At 31.7% G+C, this 24,027-nt stretch overlaps 1 protein-coding gene across 9 annotated transcripts in view; it reads right to left on the bottom strand.

The window, feature by feature from the left end:
- LOC148609944 (uncharacterized) overlaps positions 1–24,022 on the bottom strand; it is a 30,549-nt gene extending 6,527 nt beyond the window's left edge. The window contains exons 1-11 of one of the 9 annotated variants that reach the window (XM_088541563.1): positions 23,863–24,022; positions 20,064–20,174; positions 18,431–18,451; positions 12,270–12,284; positions 9,304–9,448; positions 3,157–3,287; positions 2,816–2,975; positions 2,361–2,416; positions 1,619–1,728; positions 1,269–1,379; positions 179–284 (exon numbers count right to left, since the gene is read on the bottom strand). In XM_088541563.1, coding sequence (XP_088397689.1) covers positions 179–284; positions 1,269–1,379; positions 1,619–1,728; positions 2,361–2,416; positions 2,816–2,975; positions 3,157–3,287; positions 9,304–9,448; positions 12,270–12,284; positions 18,431–18,451; positions 20,064–20,174; positions 23,863–23,901 — 1,005 coding nt within the window. In that variant the 5' untranslated portion in view covers positions 23,902–24,022. Of the gene's footprint in view, positions 1–178; positions 285–1,268; positions 1,380–1,618; positions 1,729–2,360; positions 2,417–2,815; positions 2,976–3,156; positions 3,288–9,303; positions 9,449–12,269; positions 12,285–18,430; positions 18,452–20,063; positions 20,175–21,142; positions 21,247–23,862 lie in introns of those variants that run through there. The other 8 variants (XM_088541564.1, XM_088541566.1, XM_088541568.1 and 5 more) reach the window with 8 other exon arrangements.
- Positions 24,023–24,027: the final 5 nt, after the last annotated feature.

The raw sequence follows: 24,027 nt of genomic DNA, 5'->3' as shown, positions 1-24,027 counted from the left end.
TCAAATTAAGATCTTAATGAAACAGAACATGGTTGTTTTTCAGTCTTACTTGTCTTTTAGGTTTCTAAACTGCTATACCGAGAGCAATAGTAGAGGCATGGCCCATAGAACCAACTGTCAAGAAATCTCATGTCCCCTGTCCTTCTCCACTCTAAGGACTAGATGGTACAAATCTTACCTGTCTTTTAGGTTTCTCTGCTGCAATACCAAGAGCAATAGTAGAGGCATGGCCCATAGAACCAACTGTCAAGAAATCTTTCTCATGTCCCATGTCCTTCTCCACTCTAAAAAACAATGAAGAAATTAATGACAATATTTGTAAATATAACTACAATGTCACAACCACTGTAAGTTTGGTTCAGTAAATGTGTTAAGTATTGCACATGATAATACTATTGGCTATCATTTCAATACATTTGTATCAATATATAAATACACTACATAGGGCAATGTTAATTAACAAGAGAAAAGATACCCCTGCATTCCAAATTGTTGAAGTAAAGAAGGGCCATATGTTCCACTGTACAGAGGTAGAAGACATACACAACAAAATGTGCCATATATGATAATCATATGATAATTCACATATAATAGTCACATGATTATCATATGATAATTTAAATATGATAATCATATGATTCTTATATGTTAATTTTTGCTCGGAAACATATGATTATCATCATGATCATATGATAATCATGTGATAATCATATGATGCAAACCCTATCATTCTCATGTGTGGCACATTGGGCTGTGTACAGAAACCTGCAAAGGTAAAAACATTCATAATATGTTGGCAAAGGTGTCTCATACAGTAACTCTATGTTACTTGAATCAAATGATAATCATATGGTAATCATTTCATTATCATATGTAAATCATGTGTTGCTATATATACATTTTAAACATGTGGCATTATTAATGCTATTGGCTGTGAATAATTTAACCTTAAGTCTCATTGACCAAATTTTGTAATATGACTGTGATGTCATAAACCTTTTTAATGATTTACTCTTTGAATTTTGATATTAAAACTGAATTATAAGGAATGGCTGTTATATTTTTTCAGTCCATTTGAAATAACCGCAATGTCTATGGTGTACACTTGAAAATAACCTGCTATGCAGGTTCATAATGGTGCACCATGTGACTGAGGTTATTTCTTCATAGACTGAAAAAATATAACAGTCATTCCTTAAAGAATCTGCAAAAATACTCAAATTTCTTAGTAACTATGGTTAAAGTGTATACTTTAGAGTATAAACTACCTGTATTCAAACAATTCCCTAGAGGTCATTCCTGTTGTACTGATAACAACATCTTTGTGTCCTAGACAGTCAATAATAACCTTCAAAGCTCCTTCCCTTTTCAAGGGAAATCTACAAAGGAAATAGGACTACATTTAAGGCACGGATCCCCAAATAAGTTTTTTTTTTGTTAATTTGTTTTTTGTAGTTGTGTCTTTTAAAATGGACCTTTTTCTTTGCGTAAACCTTTCATTTCAAAAGTAGATCATTTTTCTCTGCAATTTAGTAGCAATCTTCCTTTTTGTTTGATGTTGTTATGTTTCAAAATTAACACCCCCTTTTTTACAATTTTCATTTCAACAATTAATTACTTAGGTCCACCACTGGATGGTAGCTTGTATGGAGAGAAGATTTGTCTCTTGACCAATAAGGCATATGGTGCATTGGCTCTCTTCATATGGTGCTTTGCTGTCAACAAGGCCTGAAAAATTTAAATAAATGTATTGCTGGTAAAATGTTTCATATAAAACATTTAGTCAGGCGGGGCTGTTTCAGAGAGGGACCACTGTAATATACATACTTAGCAATAGTCACTTTCATTTTCAAGTTCTTCATTTACATTTAGGTCAAGTGGTGTAAGATCAGAGAAATTACAATGGAAGCAAAGAAGTGTTGATAACAAAATTATCCAATTAACTCTAAGCAATAATCAAAAGTATAGTTAAAAAAATGAAGTATTTATAACAAATGGCAATATCAAGGCAAACACAAGAAAGTTGGAAAAAACTTCAATGGTCCCAACTTGGTATAGACATTTCCAATGGAAATGATGGGTTAATTCTGATTAATTAGTATGCTTAACCTCCCGCTCCCATTATGGCTCATATTCCAAAAACGAATAGAAATTTGAAAATTCAAATTATTTATCAAAATTTAAGAATTAGACATTAAAATGCAAGCTATGACTTATTTCAAACCCAATAGTCATGAATTATAAAAATCAGATAACTGAACTTCCGTTTCAACAAAAATTGTCCACTCCTTCTACGGAACATCCTTTTTTAAAGAATTTAACTCACTGTTCACATGCATCACCTTTGACCTTTAACCTACCTGTTCAGCTCCTTCCTGGTAATCAGGTAAAGGCTGGAATGGTATACCTAAGGCAGCTGGAAGTAGAAGTTAGTACAAACATGCATTACTGTTGAACAATTCAGCACCATGTATTAACAATAAATAAATAAATATTTTTTTCCATTATTTTGCTGTTTACTTTAATTATTGTAGAATTCATTGAGTCTTGTTTTTGCTGCCTCATGGTTTTGAACTAACTCTGTCTTCTTGTCTGCTTCTACACATAGCTTTGATTTGGTATTACTCAAACTCTAGCAGTTATTCCAGGAATCACTTTCAAACATGAAATCAGGATGCCATGCACATCCAAGAGTCCAATTTGTGTACCTTATTTAGTAACCCAGGGGTGGGTAAATCTTGTGCTAAATGTAGAGGTACCTTACCTAGAAACTAAGGAGAGGATGCATCTTGTACTTAATGTTGAGATGCCTTACCTAGTAACCCAGGAGTGGATGCACCTTGTACTAAATGTTGAGGTTCATCTCGTTTTCCAGGTTCTCCTCTCCAACCAATAAACAACAGCATTGGAATACTATAAACAGACTGTGATGTCAGGGACATGATTGGGTTCACTATATTACCTAGTCCTGAGTTCTGAAAAAAAAAAAAAAAACTATACTATACACACTAGGTATAAATATAAATACTAGTTTTCCATCCTGAATTCTGGAAAATTCAGACAAAAAAAGAGGAAGACAGGTTGAAGTGCAGATAACCAAATACCAAATGTTTAAAACAAGCATGATAATTGATAATAAAAATACCAAAAAACTACCTGTAAATACACCATGGGATGTTTTCCTGTTGCTAGGTGATAACCTGTTGCTAAGGCTACAGCATTCCCTTCATTTGCTGCTATCATGTGCTTTCCTCTGGGAGCATTAGCTGTCACATATGCACAGAAATCTGAAAAAGACGAAGCATTCATTAGGATTAAGTCTATACTGTTCTTTTTATACTTAGAAATGATGATATTGATATTCTTACAAATAGTATCATTCAACTTCCATATTTTATTTCCAATTCATCTTTTACTGCATTTCTTGGAATGTGTAAATTCAAAGAATTGAAAATGCACATGCTTTAATAACACTGATTTCAGGATACCTGATTACCAGTGAAGACATGAACATACACAAGTAGAATTATCCCCCTTTTTACTAGAATTTTTTTCCCCGAAGTACTCATTTCTACGAACAATGAATTTTGCATCTATCACACTTTCTAAAACATAAGCCCATTCAAACACCATAATTATATAAAAAAATCTCTTCAATTTGGTTTCTAACTTATTAGAAAGTGCACAGAAAATATGCCTACCCTTAACAAACTCATCACAAAGTTCTACAGTAAAAAATAATTGCTTACATTACCACTAGATATTATCAATTTACCAGCTAGATAATAGGACAGAGGTCCACAGCTACAGAATAGAAGGTATCTGAGCACACTGTACCATAACCGAAAGAGTATACTAATAATTAATTTTCGGTTAATTGATAATGATGCTTTTTTCTATATTTTTACTATTAGGGTTACCTGGATTAGGAAAGTGTTTTAAGTATTTAATATTGATCTGAAAGGAAAAGAGAAATATCAACATTTAGGCTTAGCTGGGGAAATAGTAACCACTTAGGTAAGTGATCATTATAGGCTTGCAAATGGTTTATTCCTTTTCCATATTCCCGACTTTTACTTAGTTTTTTTTTTTTTTAAATTTTAAGTAAAGGGAATTAACTCTCTTATCCAACAGACTGGTTTACTGTTCAAATGAAGCAATGGACAGCAGTAGACTTCAACTTTAAATACTTGATTTATTGGGCTGTGTTGAGTACTTGGATCCTTTTAAAAATACTGATTTCAAACTGTACTGTTTAGGTACTTACACAAGTGAAAATAGTTTTAGTTTCAAAGGAAAGTGTTTACTGTTCTTTCTTTCCTCAATGAGACTGCCAACCAGGTTGTCGTGTGTTGGTGAGTTATGTCCCTTTGAAAAACTTGCTAAAATGGCTTGCAAAATATGAAAAAGGACTATTCTAATACCAGGGTATTCGATGTCTCTGATGTGGTCAATCAACTTCTTGGTTCTTTCTAGTACAGTAGTCCCCCTCTTGAAAGACCACCCCATTTGCAACATAAAAGTGGCCTTACAAAAGGGGTGGTCTCTCAAAAGGAATTGATCCGAAAATCAAAATGGCTGAAAATATGTACCTTGTGTAATAAGTTTGCTTTTCTGTTTTAGGATCTTTATGTATAATGAATAAAATGTCTGTTACATGTATGTTTTATAAATAAATAATATTTGTTAATAAAATGCCTTTTATTATTTGTTTAAAATGCAAGTATGACACATTTAAATATAACAAAGTATTTAAACATAAGATGAATTCATTAACAGTACATGAACATGTAAATTGTATCACAGATTTACTTTAAAAAATGAACTTACGCCAGATTGTTTTTTGTTGACCATTTGTTAGACTTGTTCCTTTTGAAGAATAGCCTTGGCCTTATTCATGATTTCAAGAAGTTCAGTATTATTAGTTTGCAAAGCATAATTAAAAACACCAGTGCCATCGTATAATATTTGTAAGAATAGTATTCATTTAATTATATGTTTTTTCTTAAAGTAGAGGTGTGAATTTATGAGTGCACCTCAGACTTTCTTCTTTACTTAGAGTAACTACGTAATATATGGGCGTTTTCTCATAAAATATTCTGTAAGAATTAATATTCAAAGCTATCAATAACGGATTTCAAAATGTAAAATCAATGAATAGTAACTAAACTACTTAAATGTTTCATCAACTTGGAAAAATATAAATAAAAACTGTTTTTTAAAAATATTCAGTTACAGCATCATCATGCAGCTAGTGAGACATTAAGAAACAATAAAATCATAAATTCACTCTGTGTGTACAATGTTGATTTCATTACAAGTCTATGTAATAATCTGGTAAATCAAATAGTAAAAATGATACATCAAATTAATTTTAACTTTTTTCAGGCTTAAATGCTTTCAATTCATCTTAAAACAATAGCTATACATGTTGTTTCATATATCTAGGATGGTGAAAAAAGTTTAATCATTGAAAAAAAAAAAACTTTTGTAATATAGTCAAATATTCCCCTACATTTTCCCTTCTATACAATCATTCAAAATTGATAACTCTTCACCAAACTAAGCATTGATACATGTATTTATTGCAAGACTGATTTCTAGGAGTCTTGAATGTAATTTTGCAATAATGGGCATTTTTCAGGTATTTAGAAAAACCTGCCTGACTCTTACATGGAAGATACTTGTATTTACTCCTCTAATTAGATATTTACTTTGGCTATATTTGTTGAATATGTTATCAAATACATGTAAAACGACAGGCTGGCGTTATCATTATTGAGCTTAGTAACAGTAATCAATAGTAATGAGGTATCATAAGTAAAATAAATCTCCTATGTAAAATCAATGCAGGAAAGACTTTAACATTCACAATCTCAACAAATTCTGTGCAAATCTTTTTTAAATATATGTAGCTTTGAAAGAGAATCCCAAGTTCAATTAGGAGGATAAAATGGTAGAAACTAAAAACTGAAGAAACACCAACTGACAAAGATGTACAGAAGGAACTGTAAATGAAACTGAAGAAAGCCTCAGGCTGAAACATTTTTTTTTCAAGAGGTTGAAAAAGAAAATTATATACCTTAAACATTTCCTGTGGAATTTAAACACCACAAAAAGGAAGAAAAGTACTGATACAGTCTATCAAGCTTGGGTACAAGAGAACCAAGTATACTCATATCTTACTAGACAAATTAAACCATGCGTTGAACCATGAAGACATTAAATGGGTAAAATCCACAAGCATTGGTTCTTCCACAGAACAGTAACATGATCTCAACATCACACTGATTCAAGTATTTTCAGAAGATCACTTTAACACAATTCATATGACAGATAAATTTGATGGTAACTTGAGCCAATGTAAATTTTTTGAAAATTGTTGAAAATAAAAAAATTATAGGCATTTATAAAGATGTTTATTTCTGGCTTGTGTCACATTTTAGAAGTCCTGCTTCTAGCAATAAAATATGTAATGTACACTGTACACTTTTTAAATTAATGCAGAGAATTGCCCTCATCCCAAAAAAAAGAGAAAAAAAATCCAATGTACTAATGTTATCATAAGGCAGGTTCAATAGTAACAGTGGTACAAATTCTGGGTTCATGCTACTGGGAGATTTGGGCAAAACAGTCGCCCTGGTTATTGCTCACTTCGCCCCATACAGTACAAAAAATAAAGTGAAGCATCATCTCATTCACAGACATCACCCTGCAGATTATTTTACAGAACCACATTGGGTGACCATAGACACAATCCCTATACACTTTGTAGTAGAGATCGAAAATGGTGAAGAAAGATTCAGCCTTTTAATAAAATGCTTAGCGGAACACAGTTTGATTGGACAGCTCAGGATGAACAGTTGAGGCAAGTATGGACATACCATTCAAACTTGACACAGCTTTCATTTTTTATTGTGATTTAACATTTGACACAGGATAAGAATTTGACTCTTTCCTAAATCCTAAATGGTTCAAGTCACAATCTCTAAATCAGTCTGAACCTTCCTCTATGTGCATGGTAATTAGTGGCAAAAAATTCTAGCAGATTAATTCCCTTGTAAACAAGCTATCATCAAGAAATCAGAAAAAAATATTGGTTCTGGACCCTTTCAGACTCCTAATTCTAAATTGGTTAAAGTCCAACCCCAAAATCAATCCAAGTCTCTATTTTAGGTATGGCACCTTGTGCCGGTAGTACTATATTAAACAGATCCATTCACTTCTACTGTTATTGTCAGGACATCACGAAAATGATGCTTTATGGTCCCTTTTTGGCCCCTACAATTAAATTCTAAATGGTTTAAGTCATTGCCAAAATCATTCAAAGCCTAACTTTGGTAACATAGTCTTAGAGGTACAATTTCAAAAAGCCCAATTATTCATAGTCAAGTTATTGTCAGGACATCATTAAAATGCTTGTTTATGAACCCATTTTAGTCTCTTATTCCTAAACAGTTCAAGTCTTAATCCCCAAAAAATCCATCCCAGCCTGACCTTTGTGGTATAATATATTGTGAAGCAATAATACATACACAACATACCTATTCTTGTTATGTTTTGTAATTTCAAACCTTGTTATAAAATTTTATAAAGATCAAACAACAAATATTCCTGCTATTGCTTGAAAGAGTAATCAAGGGAACCAAGGTTATAGCGGTATTCAAAAGAACGTAATCCAGGGAGAAAGACCAGACATGGAAAACAGACACACACAACAAAGAACACAAAGCAAACCAAGTGTCTGCAGATGAAATTAACACAGACAATGAGAACAACACCATACCATTATACCACCGCAAATGTTTGTAGATGGATAGATCTTGGCAAAATTTCCTAACAATATTTCTAAAATAATCAATTAAAAATAATGCTTCACCATGTTATTTTTGAGGTATTATTTTCAAGGTGTGTTAATGTTTTTCCTCAATTACAAGTAAGGCAAAAAACTTAAAGCACTTCATCTCCTGCCTGATTCTTATACAGATGAGTACTACAATCTCAAAACCAACACCACTTCTTTCAATCTTCTCAAAGGCTGGTGCAACACAATGGTCTTATATAGAAATTCAATAGAAAAATATTATGACGACTGAAAAATTTGAACATGTGTTGAACATCAATATCCTTTTCATTAGAAAAAAAGAAAAATAAAGAGTACTTCTGCATTGGATTCATAGAAATTTTATTGAAATAGGGATATTAAGCTTTTACATGTACTTAACTAGATTTCAAGATCAGCCCCTAAGGGATGTGAATTTGGAGTCATCTAGGGCCATACAAAAAATTTCAGAGCTCACTCCCAGATTATTACCCAGAATTTACAAATACAGACTGTTTCCCATTGCAAATTATTTTAACATCATATGAAGTTATCAGTATATACATCTGCTATTTGTTGGGAACCAAATTTCGTGGTTTGACCTACCCACGAAAACTAGTACCCCACGAATAATAGTACTTTCACAATACTATGTTAAATTATTCTTTCAAAAATGCTAGATCTTAAAGATTTCATGCTGCTTATTCTTATCTTTGACCCTACTTTAGTTTGACCCTATTTTATTTGTATATACTGGTTGAGTTAATATAGTATTTTAGTTAGTGTAACCAAGTAAAACCCCATTGATAATAAATAGAGAATACATTTACTTCAAAAGAAACCTAATATTCATAATTCATAAGTTTAAATCCCTGTCATACCTTGCCTTTTTTGTAATTTAGAAAACCAGTTCAATATGCCATAACTTGAACAAATGAAGAAATTTGTAAACTCATTGTTAATATTTAAAAATAATCGTCATTTAGTACTTAAAATATAATAAGCTGGAAAATTTATGCTGTTAGTGTTTTGCAGTTCCCCCGATACTAACTTTCAGGCAGTTTCCCCGATACTAACTTTCAGGCAGTTTCCCGATACTAACTTTCAGGCAGTTTCCCGATACTAACTTTCAGGTAGTTTTAAATTCTTCACCCTAAGGCAAACAATTATAGCAATCATTCAGTTACACTGATCATACATTTAGCATTTGATACATGGACCTATGAGGTACCTCTGGTACTCAAATACTGGTTAACAACCTAGAGTATCCCTAATGTCTTTTTTTATATCAGTTTTCCCTGCACTTATTGTCACGGCTATCTGATATTTTGACACAAGACTTAATTTCAAACAAAACGGACATCAACTTCTAATTGACAATTAGGTTAATATTTTGACCATATACAAAAGTATGGGAGCAGGAGTAAGCAATGGCTCAGACTTCTTTCTTATAACTTAGTACAGAGAAGATGATACCAAACCTTTTAGGAGAGAGTCAGGTACACCAGTAAAATAGTCAATTCCTACTCCATTACAGGCATTGTAGAACTCTTCAGGGTTAAGGAAATCTCTGACCAACTCAGTGAATTCTGCTTCTTGGTTTCTCTTCTGTTGTTCTTCATATTGCTGCAAAAACAAATTCATTAAATATCTAACAAAAGTACAGGGGCCTACATTTAGTTTCAAGAGTGGAAGGTCCTGAACTTCTTCAAGTTTCAAATCAATGGTCCTTTTGAGTAAAATCAAGAGTTCTCTTAAAGTGTCAATGAACAGAGTTGAAGGTCCTGGAAGGTAAATGAAATTTTTAAGGTCTATGTAAGAAATCAAATGTGTCTGATCTCAAACCACAAACAGAACTGCTCATGTGAACCACTGAAGCAAAATGGAATCTATCTCTGTAGGCCCTGCTGTAATAAAAATATTGTACATCTGCTACACACAAAATTATCAATTGAAGTCAAAATTTTAGGTCACCAACCATGGCATGTGACACATTGTCCTGAGCTGCTCTATCCTCATGCCAAATATCAAAAGCTTACACCAAAAGAAAAAAACTTAACATCATGGAACTTTTTGTGGCAGGGCCCCAATAAAAGGGTGAGCAGGTGGGTCTCGAAGATAACAATTAAAGCTCCAGACTTATCACACGGGCAGTAAATATCAGAACTACACCATCACCTATCTATTGTGCTAGTTCAACTGGTTACAGGTACACTACCGTTCCACTAGTTAAGCAAAAAGTTAAAAGAAAATTAATTCCAGGAGTACAACTACAGTATCTGAAAAGATTTGCTAAAGGTCTGAAATATACCACACATCTAAGCAAGGCACACACATTATAAATTGGCATATAACCCAAAGATTTAACTATTTTTTTATTTTTGGTGAAATCTGTTTTATACATATACAGTGAAACCTGTCTAATTCCTGAATAAACAAATAAAAATAATTGTCTAAACAAACATTTTCAAAAGTCCATTTTGTATCAGTTTAAATTATTTTAAACCTTCAATGGTATGCTGGTATTCCAAAATGAATATGGTTTGGCAAGTTTCATTGTGTATATATCATTGAAATTGTAAACATCAATGAGTATGCGTACATGTACACCTTTAACATAATGACCTACATGTATCTTGAATCACTGTTACAGTTTCAATATAAACTTTCAAGATACATGCAACCAGAGGTTTGGAAGGCAAAGGGCCATGGGCCATTTGCCCCTTCTAATAGAAAATGGCCCTTTCACATAAAAGAAATTTATATGGTTTGTTCTCAAATGGCCCCTTCAAAACTAGAATACTATTTCAAAAATGTGAAAAAGGCCCCTTCTTATATAATTGAAATGTTTTTCCCAACCACTTTGAATAAAAAAATTGACAATAAACACATAAACCTGCCAATGTAATCAAGCATAACAAACCAAAAACTCTAGGGGGTACAAAATTAAAGCCCAATTGGGCAGGTAAAAGCAGTCTACCATACTGACCGGACCATCAACCTATATTTTTAGAACAAATTTAACATAATTATACAATTATATATGTACAAAACAAATCTTACCCTAACCAGAGAAAGTTGATCTGATGATCACCGATACATGCATCCACATATTTTCAAATTTCAATGTAGAGCAGGGGCAATAACACCTGAAAGGTGAATCCAATATACACAATAATTAACCATGACCTGTGATTTTAAGTCCAATCCATTGTTTCAGGAATCCATTCTATCATTGATTTACCATGGGTTGGCCAATTTTGTCACCTGATTTAATTCAAAGCGATTGTGAAGGGTAAAATAAAGATCCAATTTAAACATAAGTTTATTTAAATATTTGTATAAATCAACTTGCACTGCTTCTCAAAATTTTTTATAAGAATACTTTGTGGCTGGCAAATTTTGTTCTGTAAAATCATCTATCATTGTGATCAAACAATATGGGAACATGGGTCATTTTTGGTATTTTCTTTAAATTGCAATGTAGATCCATCTTTCTTTCACAAACTTATTTTGAGGCTTTTCCCTACTTTTAAGTCAGAGTCTACATACAAGAAAACAAGAAGTGGGTAAAAAATAAAGGAAATAATTGGAAGTTAAAAATACATGTGTATCATTAATATATGTTTTTCGAACTACTTGAGTGAATTAAACAAACATTAATGTCCATTCATTCAACTTTTTGTTCAATTATGTTTAAATTTTGATAAAATATATTTTAAAGGTAATTTTGTCAAGAATTAAATGAGGAATTTTTTTTAACTAAGAAATAACCAATTTGAATAAATGAACAATTCAACAATGATCATGCCTGCCTTGATCATCCAAATTCCTTCTTTTGTCCAACATTTTATGGGAAATTTTGATAAAAAAACTTTTGCCACCCGTAAATACCTCCATGAAAAACAAGTATAAATGCTACATTAAATTTTGTTATGCCGAGATGCATTGTTCATTAATTACGTAAACGTTGATAGATTAAATATCTGTAAAACCATAACATTTAGATTTTTAAATTTGGAAAGAGCTTTCAAAAAAGATATTTTTTCTGTTTTCATATGAGAACTGAAATATCTGAAATTTCAATCCAATTAATTAAATTTTTGAAGTAACATGTTTTTTGTTAGGCTGTCTATAATCTGAATTGGCATTATAATTCATATGACACAGTTATTGACCTATCAATATCCTTTTCATTATGTATTGATTATAAAAATGAACTGAAATATTTTGCCCATGGTGTACATTTGAAAACAACCTAAAAACAATGGTAATTGTCAATGGGTATTTAGTACATTAAGACTAAACTAGCTTTTAAGCTCTAACTTATGTAAATGTTATGTAAAAAGAAATTTAATTTTGTAGTTACATGTGTAGGATTGACTAATTTTTTTCCACATATGGATGATCAAGACTTTTGGTAAAATCCTGAGTTATGTGCCCTTACCTTCTCATATTGGGACTTTGCGATAAATCAGCAAGATTAAATTTCACCCGCAACCAAGATGGTCACATATGGAAAATAAGAAGATTTTTTTAAACACAAATAGCTATGTTTTAAGTAAAGAGAGGCATTAGCTACTGACAAGCATGTGAAACTATCATTTAGAAAAGACCACACGAATTCACCTTAAACTTGGCAATTGTTTAAGCTTGTGCTCTAAGGCAAAAGCAGCAACAACAGATGAGTATGGTAAATAAAGACATTAGAAAATGATTGGCTATGAGCTCATGAAGTTAGTTTGAACCTTTTAAAAAAAATTAAAACAAAATCTTCCGAATTGATAGTGCATTCTATAGGGCCATTGCTTAATATGACAGATGGCACACAGAGTTTGAAATTATCGATAGTTTTAAGTACCAGTCTTCATGCAAAAATTTCTGTAAAATGTGACACACTTAAAAAAAAGGCACATATTTTTATTTTTGTTATTAAATTGCTTTATAGGCTATATGATGAAACGTATGATTATTCATTCAAATCTGTATGCTCTTAGGAGATAATCCACATTGAAAATCCAACGGTTTCTATTGTATTTAAGTGTCATTTACAGAGTTATGTCACCTAATTTTGAATTCCACAGTACATTCAATATAATTTATATCTTGTATGAACATGGGTTACTTGCAAAACCACATGGCAGTCCGTTTACTTAAGTTTTTTAAACAAAATATCAATTATAAAAATATGTAGGCTTTCCAACCATGAATCACATTTTGCATAATTCTTAGATGGAGTGCTACTTAAGTGGTTGAACTTACACTGTCTACTGGCATATTTTAGTGGTTGGTGTACCTTTTTGCCTCAAAATCACCAAATTTTACACCCGCTATACTGTACCTCCTTGAACTAATAATTCAGCAAAGTTACAAATAAACTAAACTTTTCAAAAAGGGACATAACTCCTTAAATGTAAATGAATTATTGTCTATATTACTACTTATGAAAGTATTAAATTAGTCTGCCTGAAAGACACCCAGAAAAATGACACAATTAAATTGCTAGTGACAGTTTGGTTGGGTGAAAAATATGGTTATAATAAAATAAGTTATAAAGCACACTATTTCTCCAACTTACATATGAAAACTTATCAACACAAGCAGGTATTATTCTGCATCAGTTCTGTTTACTTCTTTTTTAAAAAATGGGTTTGTATGGTTATTCAAGGTTAATGGGCAACGTGCATCAAATAAATCATTCAGTTTTAGAAGTTTATGATCTGTGACTATATGCCAGAAATATCTGCTTATCTTTATGTATATATAAGGAGTTGTTTTTAATTTCAGATTTCTGTATGTTTATTAGTAATTCAGCCAAAAAAATCTATCAGAGTTACAAATAGTAGCCTGCTTGCCAGCCCGAGACTGGCTGTTGTTTGGCAGGACTGGCTAATTTTAGCAAAAATCTATATAGCCATATAGTGAAGATATTGCAAAATTGTATTCAGGACTGGCTAGAATTCAAGTGAGTTTCCTACCCTGATTCTATTAACTTAGAAAATATGGTACTTAAGGTACATCCCTTTAAAAATTTTATACACACTGGTTGCAATTATTATTTAATATGATTATTTTGGTTCAAGTAAAGTTACGATGTACAAGGAACAAAAAAAAACTAAGGTCTGTAAACATTGTGAATGAAAAAATAGTTATGACTGAAATGATTAGCCATATTGTTCTAAATTGGTAATAAGCACAATAAGGTGAATGATATCTTTTTTTAAAATTAAAACTGCAATACTGGTATATATAGTGAAAAATTCAAACTAAATTGATAACAGGTTAATTAATTCTTAACAAACAAAGAAACCATAAATGAAGCAAGATTCAAAGCATTGATTAGTATATAAAGCAGTCCAAGGTGAAGAAATTTCCTTCATTAAAGGAGAGAGATGCTTCCTTTTTCAAGAAGTAATCAAGGGAACAAAGTTTATAGCGGTAATCAAAAGAATGTAATCCAGGGACAAAGATCAGACATGGAAAAGAGACAAACACAACAAAGAAAATACAGTAACTAAAATCATACATACAAAGTAACAAAAGCAAATGAGCAACTCGGACTCCACTAAAAACTGGGAGCATGGACCAGGTGCACCAGTAGGGTAAGTGTCCTCTGCTTTTCTAGTAGGAATGTAAGAAAACAAACCACAACTTAACAGTGAAAAGACACCTAGTACAAGGGTATCTACCCTCTTTAAAACTACAAATTAACCAAAACTAAAGAAAATTTTAAGAGATTAGAAGTATCAACTAGTAAAATACTATCACGCTAATAGTTCAATATCTAACTACTCCCTATAACATGTATGATAAATACTAATCCTACACAATTTATAATTCAACCTTAAAATTCGGATCTATTGACACAAGTTAAGTACAGATCAATATACAAATTAGGCATGTCTAATACAGATCCATATACAAATAAGGCATGTCTTATAATAACGGTAATAAACATTTTTTTTCTGAATAAGTTTTGCAAAAGTTCTAATTTCTAAAAATAATTTCAATACACTTCAAAAACATTCTTATAAACAAATCTAAATTAAAATCATTTGAAAATTGGTTGAAATGTCCTCAAAAATGTTTCTGCTACATCCCTCTTCGTAATCAGGCTGCATACATGTACTATCCCTGAACTATTATGTGTTTTCTATAGGAGCATTTCAGTAACACAAATCTGAGCAAAATTTTGTAAGTGTATCCCTGTCTGCCTGTTTCTAATAAGGATATGTACTAAATTATTTCATTGATTAAAGTTGAAGTTTTCATGTTTGAAGAACTGCTATGTCTACATATCAGAGACAATTTTAAGAGGAACAACAGGAACTGAAAATTGGCAAATCTGAAGTAAACATGAAGTTGTATGCATTGTTGTGCTAGGTATACCCCATGGCATTCAATCTATATATTGGAAAATAAAAAAAACTTCCATGAACAGAGAGTTAAAACAAGACAGCAACCAAAATCTTTACGACAACATATCTATATAAATCCACATACTACAATTAATATCAATCTGGGTATGGCCAGATAAGGCGACTCCAATGTACCAACCACTCGATGGGGGCATAATGTACAGTAAAAAAAAAAGAATTCTTAAGTTGAAATATGAATTTGTAAACCTGAAATACACTAAATGTTCAAATCATCCCTGAAACATGTGATATAAATTTCCTCACTGTGAAAAATAAAATAAGTACAGGAACACAATAAGAAGGGATTCATTTTTCCCAGTAAACAAATATTCTTCCATAAAATTCCATGTTAAATCTATGAATAGAAAGCCTGATGGAAGAACATAGATATACAATGTGCTGTGCTAGCTGGATAAGTTTTACTTTAGCAAGTACATGTAGCTAATAAAGTTCATTAATTTGATAACGTAAAAATATGTTAATACAGTAAATATGTATAACAAGAATGGATATAGTGAATATGTCAAAGAGACAATAACCCCACTAGGATGAAAAATGTAAGCTGTATACAGCATAACAAAATGCTTACCGATGTTGTGAAAGTACATGTGGATATACTGTTTATGTTATATCATTGTACATATAAATATAAATGAAGCAAGTGTAAAAAAAAATATGTCAAAAATTTCATGAGAAAGCAATGAAAAAATATGACAAACAAACACAGGTGTTCAAATTTACATCCTCGACTTTTTTGCATCAAGAATGAAAGGTCCACCAGAAGAAAGTGAAAGGTCCTCAATAATAGAAAATGTAAAGTATGCCTGGGCCAGGACCTAGGAAATTTATGAAATTTCAAGTCCTGAACAAAAACTGAGGTTGCTCAACCTTGTAATAAACAAGTCAAAGGAAATTATTTATACCCGTAGGCCAAATGAATTTCAAGAAATATTTGTGAATGAGCAATGGAATGGATCAATCGTGCCACAATGCGGGTAAACTGAACACTCACATGTATACTGATACTGTTTTACATAATAGAATAATATAGATATGAAAATGTTATGTTTTTCTGTGATCCTTGCTTAGACCCTTGCTTTTAACATCTTAATAAAAGTTTCAAATGACTTTGTTCTTCTGATGAAACATATTCATCCCAGATACTAGTACAAAATTTAAGAATAGGTACATGTATACTGTAATGACTACATATAATGCTGCATGATTTCCCAGCAGATTAACAAAAGCAAATAATGGACATTTTAGATACACTGTACCACACATGTACATGTACATGCATGTGTACTTGGTTTTCACTTTTTAATATTCCTTAGGTTTTTTAAAGTACTAGACACACTCAACACCCTCAAAAGGAGATAAAATTTTGACAAAATGTCACTGATTGTAGGTTTGGGGCCAATATTAAACCTTTATTGCTTCTCTTAATTGTTCTGAATTTCAATGAGTAAAAAGTTAGAGAAAACATTAAATTTTCTGCCAAGAACATAATATACCCTCAGAAATGTGTGAATGGTTTAATGTTCAAACTGCATAAACTGGGACACCTTCCCAAAACATTATTGTACTTGACACTATTATTTTGGTTATTAGCCAATCACAGGAGGGGAAACAAACAACAATACTTTACTTTTTGACAGATGTAAATTTTATCATTACTGTATTAAGTATAATAAAGTCTTTGAATGAATGCAAAGAGATTGTAGAAAAGGTGATTTTTTTTTTTACAAAATATGCCATTTCTTTTTACATTTTGGGTTCCTTTGGGCCAGTCTTTAACATTCTCGGTATACATTTATGATCTACATGTGACATTTTTCTTTATAAAAAATGATGAACGCTGCATGACCCATCTAATAAATTATACCACAATCAATAAAGTATGAGTTCAGTAGCAGCTGGAGCATCATACGCTATAAAGATAGCTAAGTGATGTCATGGTACCCACATACATGTACATGCAGCATGCCTATCCTGTTTTAGCAGATTGCAGGGATGGATCTAAGGTCATAAAAAAGAAGGAGAGTTGGCAAATCCTTCGAGTAGGACTCCTAAATTTTTCTTCCAGAAATGCAATACTGCTCTCTTGTGTTAAATACTACATAATGAACTTGTGCTTTGTGAGTATATTTTCAATGTTTCAACAGATATATATCATAAATTTAACATTTAAAAATAAGATGTTTCACAGGGCACAGCTTGATGTAACTGCATAGGTCAAACCCTGAACATTTTGGGGAAGTATGGACACACCAATCAATCATGATGGGAAGTATGGACTCACCAATCAATCATGATGGGAAGTATGGACACACCAATCAATCATGATATAGCATTGTATTTTGATTGTGAATAAATATTTGTCACATGGTAAGAATTTGGACCAGAATTAAAGTAGTCCCTTTTTGGCCCCTAATTTTTAGATGGTTTCAGTCACAACCTCCAAAATCGATCCAAACATTTCTTAGGAGGTAAGGCACCTAAAAAAAATTACAGTGTAGTACAATATCAAAGAGATTCATACACTTTCAGTCGTCTAGTTTCCTTCCAGTTAACAAAATGGTTGTTTTGACCCTTTCCTGGCATTTACTACTTACTTGTAGTCATATCCCTAAATGTCAATCACTGTCTTTCTTTTGTGGTGGGGCACCTTGTAGTACAATTCAAAAGAGATCCATTCAATTTTACTCATTATATATTTTCTCATGGACATCAAGTGCTTTGTTATAAAATTTTATAAAAATCAATCAACCAATATTCTAGTAATCCCATGAAAACCACGTGTCTATGGTCAACTATGACAAACGGAATGCTGTCCCTGACGACAATGCGGATGCTGACAACACCATAACATTATAGGACTGCAAATAATTTATTGCTGTTAGATAAAACTTTATATCATAAAGCCAACCTCCTTGAAAACACCTGAACATAATTGCTGATCATGTGAGTCCTAGCTCATTCAGACGATATATAAATACAGTATTTTATTAAACCTTTGAAGGGAATAATTTTGGGAAAGGACCAATTTCTATACACTCATGTGTTATGACAAAATTCTAAACATTTGTCAAATAATCTTAGCTGCATTACAAATGCAATAAAATGTATTTTAAGTTCTTTGTCAACACCCTCTGTTATATTAATACAGTGTATGTGATAACAAACTTACAGCCTGTGAAACTCTACCCTGCTTAAAAAATAAAGAAAAAAGAAAAAAAAAAGATCAAATTTATTTAATCGATTTAGAAATATATCATACATGTACATAAATAAACAGAAAATAAAGAAGCTTCCTTTTTTATGTAAAATGCAATAATTCAATAACAATAACATTACAACACATAAATCTTATGAAGATTACAGAAAATAATTTATGTTTACTTAAAATACATTTCTTCCATTTTAAGTCAGCAATTAAAAATGCATATGACTTCTTAACGACTGGGCGGTGATTAAATTTCAGCAAAAAATTTTCCACTACTTTACATTCCTCAAGTTTTCTACTAACTAATTCTTCTTCAGCCTATTACTGATTTAAAGTATTTCTCCACTATCTATGGTAAAATTTTGATTAAAATATGATTTCTAAAGCTCCTGTGTTGAAAATTTAAATTTTATCATTTTAAGTGGAGAAATAATTAAAACTACTCATTACTAATGGATAATCTAATCGTAATTTTTTTAGAGAAATTTGAGAATTACTGATCGGTTTGACAGACCAATGACTGTTCTGAAACTGATTAGTGATTTATGAAGGCTTACAAATATACAGTTCAGGCACTGTACCATGATGGACAACAAGTAATTATAAGAAATGGCTATAGGCACTGTAAACTCTTTTAAGTACCATTCTGTATAAGCATAAGGCAATGGGTGGCACATCATTGTTCTCAATTTGGTCTTTTTTTGCCAAAAAATTATTCTACACATCAAGATAACAACTGAAAAGTTACTTAAACTCATCCTGAAGTATCTGTGATGTACATGTAGATATTTTTAACTGCTTATATAGGGAAAAAGTGTGGGATATTTTCCCTACCATTATTCCATCATGCATTTCAACTAAATTTGACTTATCAATATCTGAATATGGTCAACTTTACAAACATTTAAATGTTTTTTTCTGGAGATTATGAGGTATAAATACTTGGATAATGCAATAAAAATCTCTGTTTTTTCTTCATGTGCCACACATTACATACATTTTGCCTGATTATTAGACAGAGAAGTACATGGTATTTAATAATCAGCAAGTCTTATATGCCTTGAATGGTGACCTACATGTACATGTACATCTATACATGTTCATATATCATGATTGCATTATACAAATGAATGAAAAAAATGTTTTTGTTTGTTAATACAATTTCATCCTTCAGAAGCAATGACATGGAAAATGATTGATATTAGTAATTTTTTAATAATTCTTAAACAATAAGCAACAAGTACATACATGTACATGTAAATAGTAATCAAGAAAAACACATGACTTAAGTGTATTGTTTTTTTCTCCAGTGAAATACTAAGAACTTAATAAAATTTTGCAAATGACATGTACATGTACATTTGTTTTGTGTAAACTGCATCTTATATTCTACTACTCTGTATAAAATAAGCAACATACAAAAAAGCATTAACATTTGAATCAAAGCTGGCCATTGCACATACAAAAAAATATAGATTGCATGCAAGCTCAATGTACAATGTACCAGAATTTATTTAAATAGGAAAAAATAAAAACATTTGAAATTACTTTTCAATCTTTAAAAGATCTAAATAATAATACTAATGAAATCAATCACCTGTTCAACTGTGCCTAGTTCCTGAGAAGCTGTGTTACTACTTCTACAGAATCTCCTCAATACTGACTGCGTTGCTGCCTTGTTGATCGTACCAGACTTGGCATGTTGTAGCTGCAGAATAAAAAAAAAACAATTATAGGGATAAAAATTTGAACTCAGATACACTGATCAAAAACTAATAAAAATGCCTGGTAAAAAAAATGTTTCTAGCTACTGGGACTGCTGTGCTACAATTATTTAGTAGAACATTTTTAATAATACTCAGGAGTTCACATTAGCGACTGTCTTAAGTCAAGGATTCTTTAAAAAAATTTCTGACCCATGAACTCTGAAATTTCATTTACCTGCAATGTACACCAATGCAGGTCTACATGGAATCTTCAATCCTATTTGACACCTTATTGGGAACTTTTAGTTTTCCTCAAATGGATCAATGATTTAATTTGAAAACGATCAATGATTTAATTTGCAACTTGGAAAAGTCAAGGTCATCCCATTCATAAATAAGGTTTGTATTACGGAATGGAGACAGAAGCTAGAATTAGACTTACAGACTTTGTAAGTCCCGTTCCAGTTTCTGCCTCCATTCCATAATTTATGATGTAGATCTCATTGAATTTCGAAGACTGATTTGAATTTTATTGTGTACTTCCGGGAAATCAAAACACTGCATCATAATGCAAAATCTTTCATTTTATGCTTTTAATAATTTTTTTTTATCTTGGAGAACTAGATATTTGTCATTTCTTATCAGTATGTTTACACAATAAGATACTTTACTTTTAATATTGAAATCAATGCTATGTTACTGACGAATCAGTGCGTGGAATCACCATGCATTTGAATTCATATGGTAGATGAGGACCCATTCTCATGAAACCACAGTCACGTGACAAGACTTACAAACCCTATTAAATGGACACTAGACACATGTACTATACCAAAAGCAGTAAAGGAAATATACCAAAGGTAATGGATTGATGATAACCTTGTCATTGACTTCATCAACTATAAAAATTTATGTCCACAGCTGTTATGTACCTAATTCATTTCAGATAACATAATGTACTAAGTCTTACCATTAATTTTCTCCATGATGAAAACATCTTTTAGGTTTTTTTTACACTGTTACAAAGCCATTATTTCTTCTGATTTTAACAAAAATTGCAAAATCAGTAGATAAAAATTGATATCTATTCATAATCATGTAGGTAACAGATGCTTTCATATTGACATGATCATGATGATAGTTTAATTAAATTATGTATTGCATACATTGCATGTAGATACGTTTAAATTCTTTTGATATAAAGATATGCAATTTATTATTGTACATTTGTACACTGACCACCCTCATGAAATAGTTAACACAGTAAAAATGTATGTGGAACAATCATTTTCCAAAAATACTATGTGACTTTGATCTGAATAGAGACAATGAATTTCATAACATTTGTTAGTAGTGATTTTATCTTTTAGTAAATCAAATGTGTCTGTAAGACACTAATGATGCCCCCGCTCGCTAGATTTGCCAAATTAGGAACATGTTTATTTTTGTATGAAGACATGGTTTGCAGATTCAGACATCCTTCCAAGACTTGTGATACTTATGGTTTGGGGCACACAAATTCCTAAATATATGCATATCTACATACTGTATCTTGGCCACATAGTGTCATGAATTTCTATTTGGTAGTGTCAGACTAGTTGCAATGAGAAAAAGGGCCGATGGACGAAATGACAGCCATATAAAAAATGTTAATACCCCCAATAACAAATCCCTAACTTTGTTGCTTGGGGTATATTTCTGTCAAAAATTACAAAGTCTAACTATCACCCAGTTCCGTAATTTTTCATGAAAATCAAGATCCCATGACCTTGCATACCATCATTATGTGTAGAAACATCCTGCAAAAAATATGTTAGATATAGTTCAAAAACTCCAGGAGAAAATAACCATACAAGCCATATAGCCCTATTTCTGATGAAAATGACTAGGTGTAACTATCACCAATTTCCGTAATATTTCATGAAAATCAAGATTCTATGACTTTGCACACCATCATTATGTGTAGAAACATCCTGCAAAAAATATTTTAGATATAGTTCAAATACTACAGAAGGAGATAGCCATACAAGCCATATAGCCCTATTTTTGAGTAATATGACTAAGTGTAACTATCACCAATTTCCGTAATATTTCACGAAAATCAAAATCCTTTGGCCCTGCACACCTTCATCATGTGAAGAAATATCCTGTAAAATATTTTAGATGTAGTTAAAAAAATAGCCGGACAAGCAATGATCATGTGTAATCCAGACAGATGGACAGGAGTAAATTAATATGCTCCCGACAGTTTCGTTGCGAGGGCATAAAAACATGACATTGTTTACATACAATTTATTCAAATTTATAACAGCATAAAAAGTCATAAAATAAAAAATGACGGAAACTAAGACAATCAGAGTCTGTAAAAAATATTAAAAGGAAAATATTGCAATGATTTATTTAAATGAATTTCCCCTTCTCAAAACATACATAGAAAATGAACAGGGACAAATATAAATATAAGACCTATTTTTGAAATTGTAATGAACTTCCTTATTGACCTATTTATTTTTATCGATCCAGTTCCGTGTTCTTGATAATACTTACAAAAAACAATTGGGCAGGAGTATAAATCTTTATTATCATAAAACATGAAATCTTAATAACAAGAATTGTCATTATTCCTGAAGAAAGAATTTATAGACTGGTTGGTCTCGGCGACTTTCTTCTCCTCATTTTAAAGTTGAGTAGTTTGCGCTTCTGTGTAGGCATTGTGAACAATACATTGAATCAGATCATACAACTGGTGGACATTATTTTATACAATTTTCTTGGCTTTGACATCTTTCACCAGCAGTTTCAGTCCTCCAGTTGGCTTGGTACATCATCTTAATCATCAAGGGTGATAAACCGCTAATCTGACCGATAATTACATGAGAATTACCTCGGGGTTAATTACTACTGGATATCAAAAAGGCGACACTTCTTAATTGGCTTGGGCTAATTAGCAAGTGTGTAATCTTAATGGGACATTCAAATATGCTGAAAGGGCACTGAGGGATGCAGGCTTGATAGGGGCGGGGTGCGGCACCCCTAAGTTTTGATCTAGTGAGGACACTGTTTAGTGACCAACATATCATGATAGACTGAATGAATTTCACATGATATACATGGTAATATTACATAGCAGCTGGTTAACATCCAAATGCCGTCTACCAAGTTATAATTATTAGGTATCTGAAATTACAAGCTACATTTAGTACTGTACATAATACTGCCATTTGTGATGTTAAAGCATGATAACCCCATTAAGTAAGATATTACAATGTACACGAACATTTTGTAATTAAAATTGCAGTAATTTGGATTTTAGACAATTGTTTAAAAAAAAACCTACAGCATAGCATTAACTGGGTCTTCCAGCCCAACAGACATTGTTACTTTATACATGTATGTCCCCTACACAAATTTTTTCTACAGTGGTTTACAAAAATAATAAATTTTACAATTTCAAAAGAATCTTTAGGGACTGGGCCCAATTTCATAAAAAAAAAAAATTTTGAGACTGATAAAGAAATGAAAATCACTCAGTATAAATCTCGGATCTTTGTTCAAAATCATAACTTAAAACACTATAAATTTTAAATTCAAATTCCGCTCAGGTCATGTCATGCTCTGACCACCCTGATCTATATTTAAATAAACCTTTCCACGCGAATTTTCATTTTTTTGTCAAATTATAGCACTTACCAACGCGCTGCCGATTTTATTAACGATGGAAGAAGTCATGATAGTATTATTTACACTCCAGTTTACACAAAATAAAGCTGTAAGAAGGAGAAAAATCTAAGACATTCCTAAGTCGCTCAGCAAGTCAAGCTAACCACAACCCAAAATGTGACCCGGAAGTGTAAT

Source organism: Perna viridis, chromosome 8 (assembly GCF_037379345.1).
Source record: "Perna viridis isolate PV_CMFRI_1.1 ecotype Kerala chromosome 8, ASM3737934v1, whole genome shotgun sequence".
NCBI lineage: Eukaryota > Metazoa > Mollusca > Bivalvia > Mytilida > Mytilidae > Perna > Perna viridis.
This window is presented reverse-complemented; position numbering and strand designations above follow the sequence as displayed.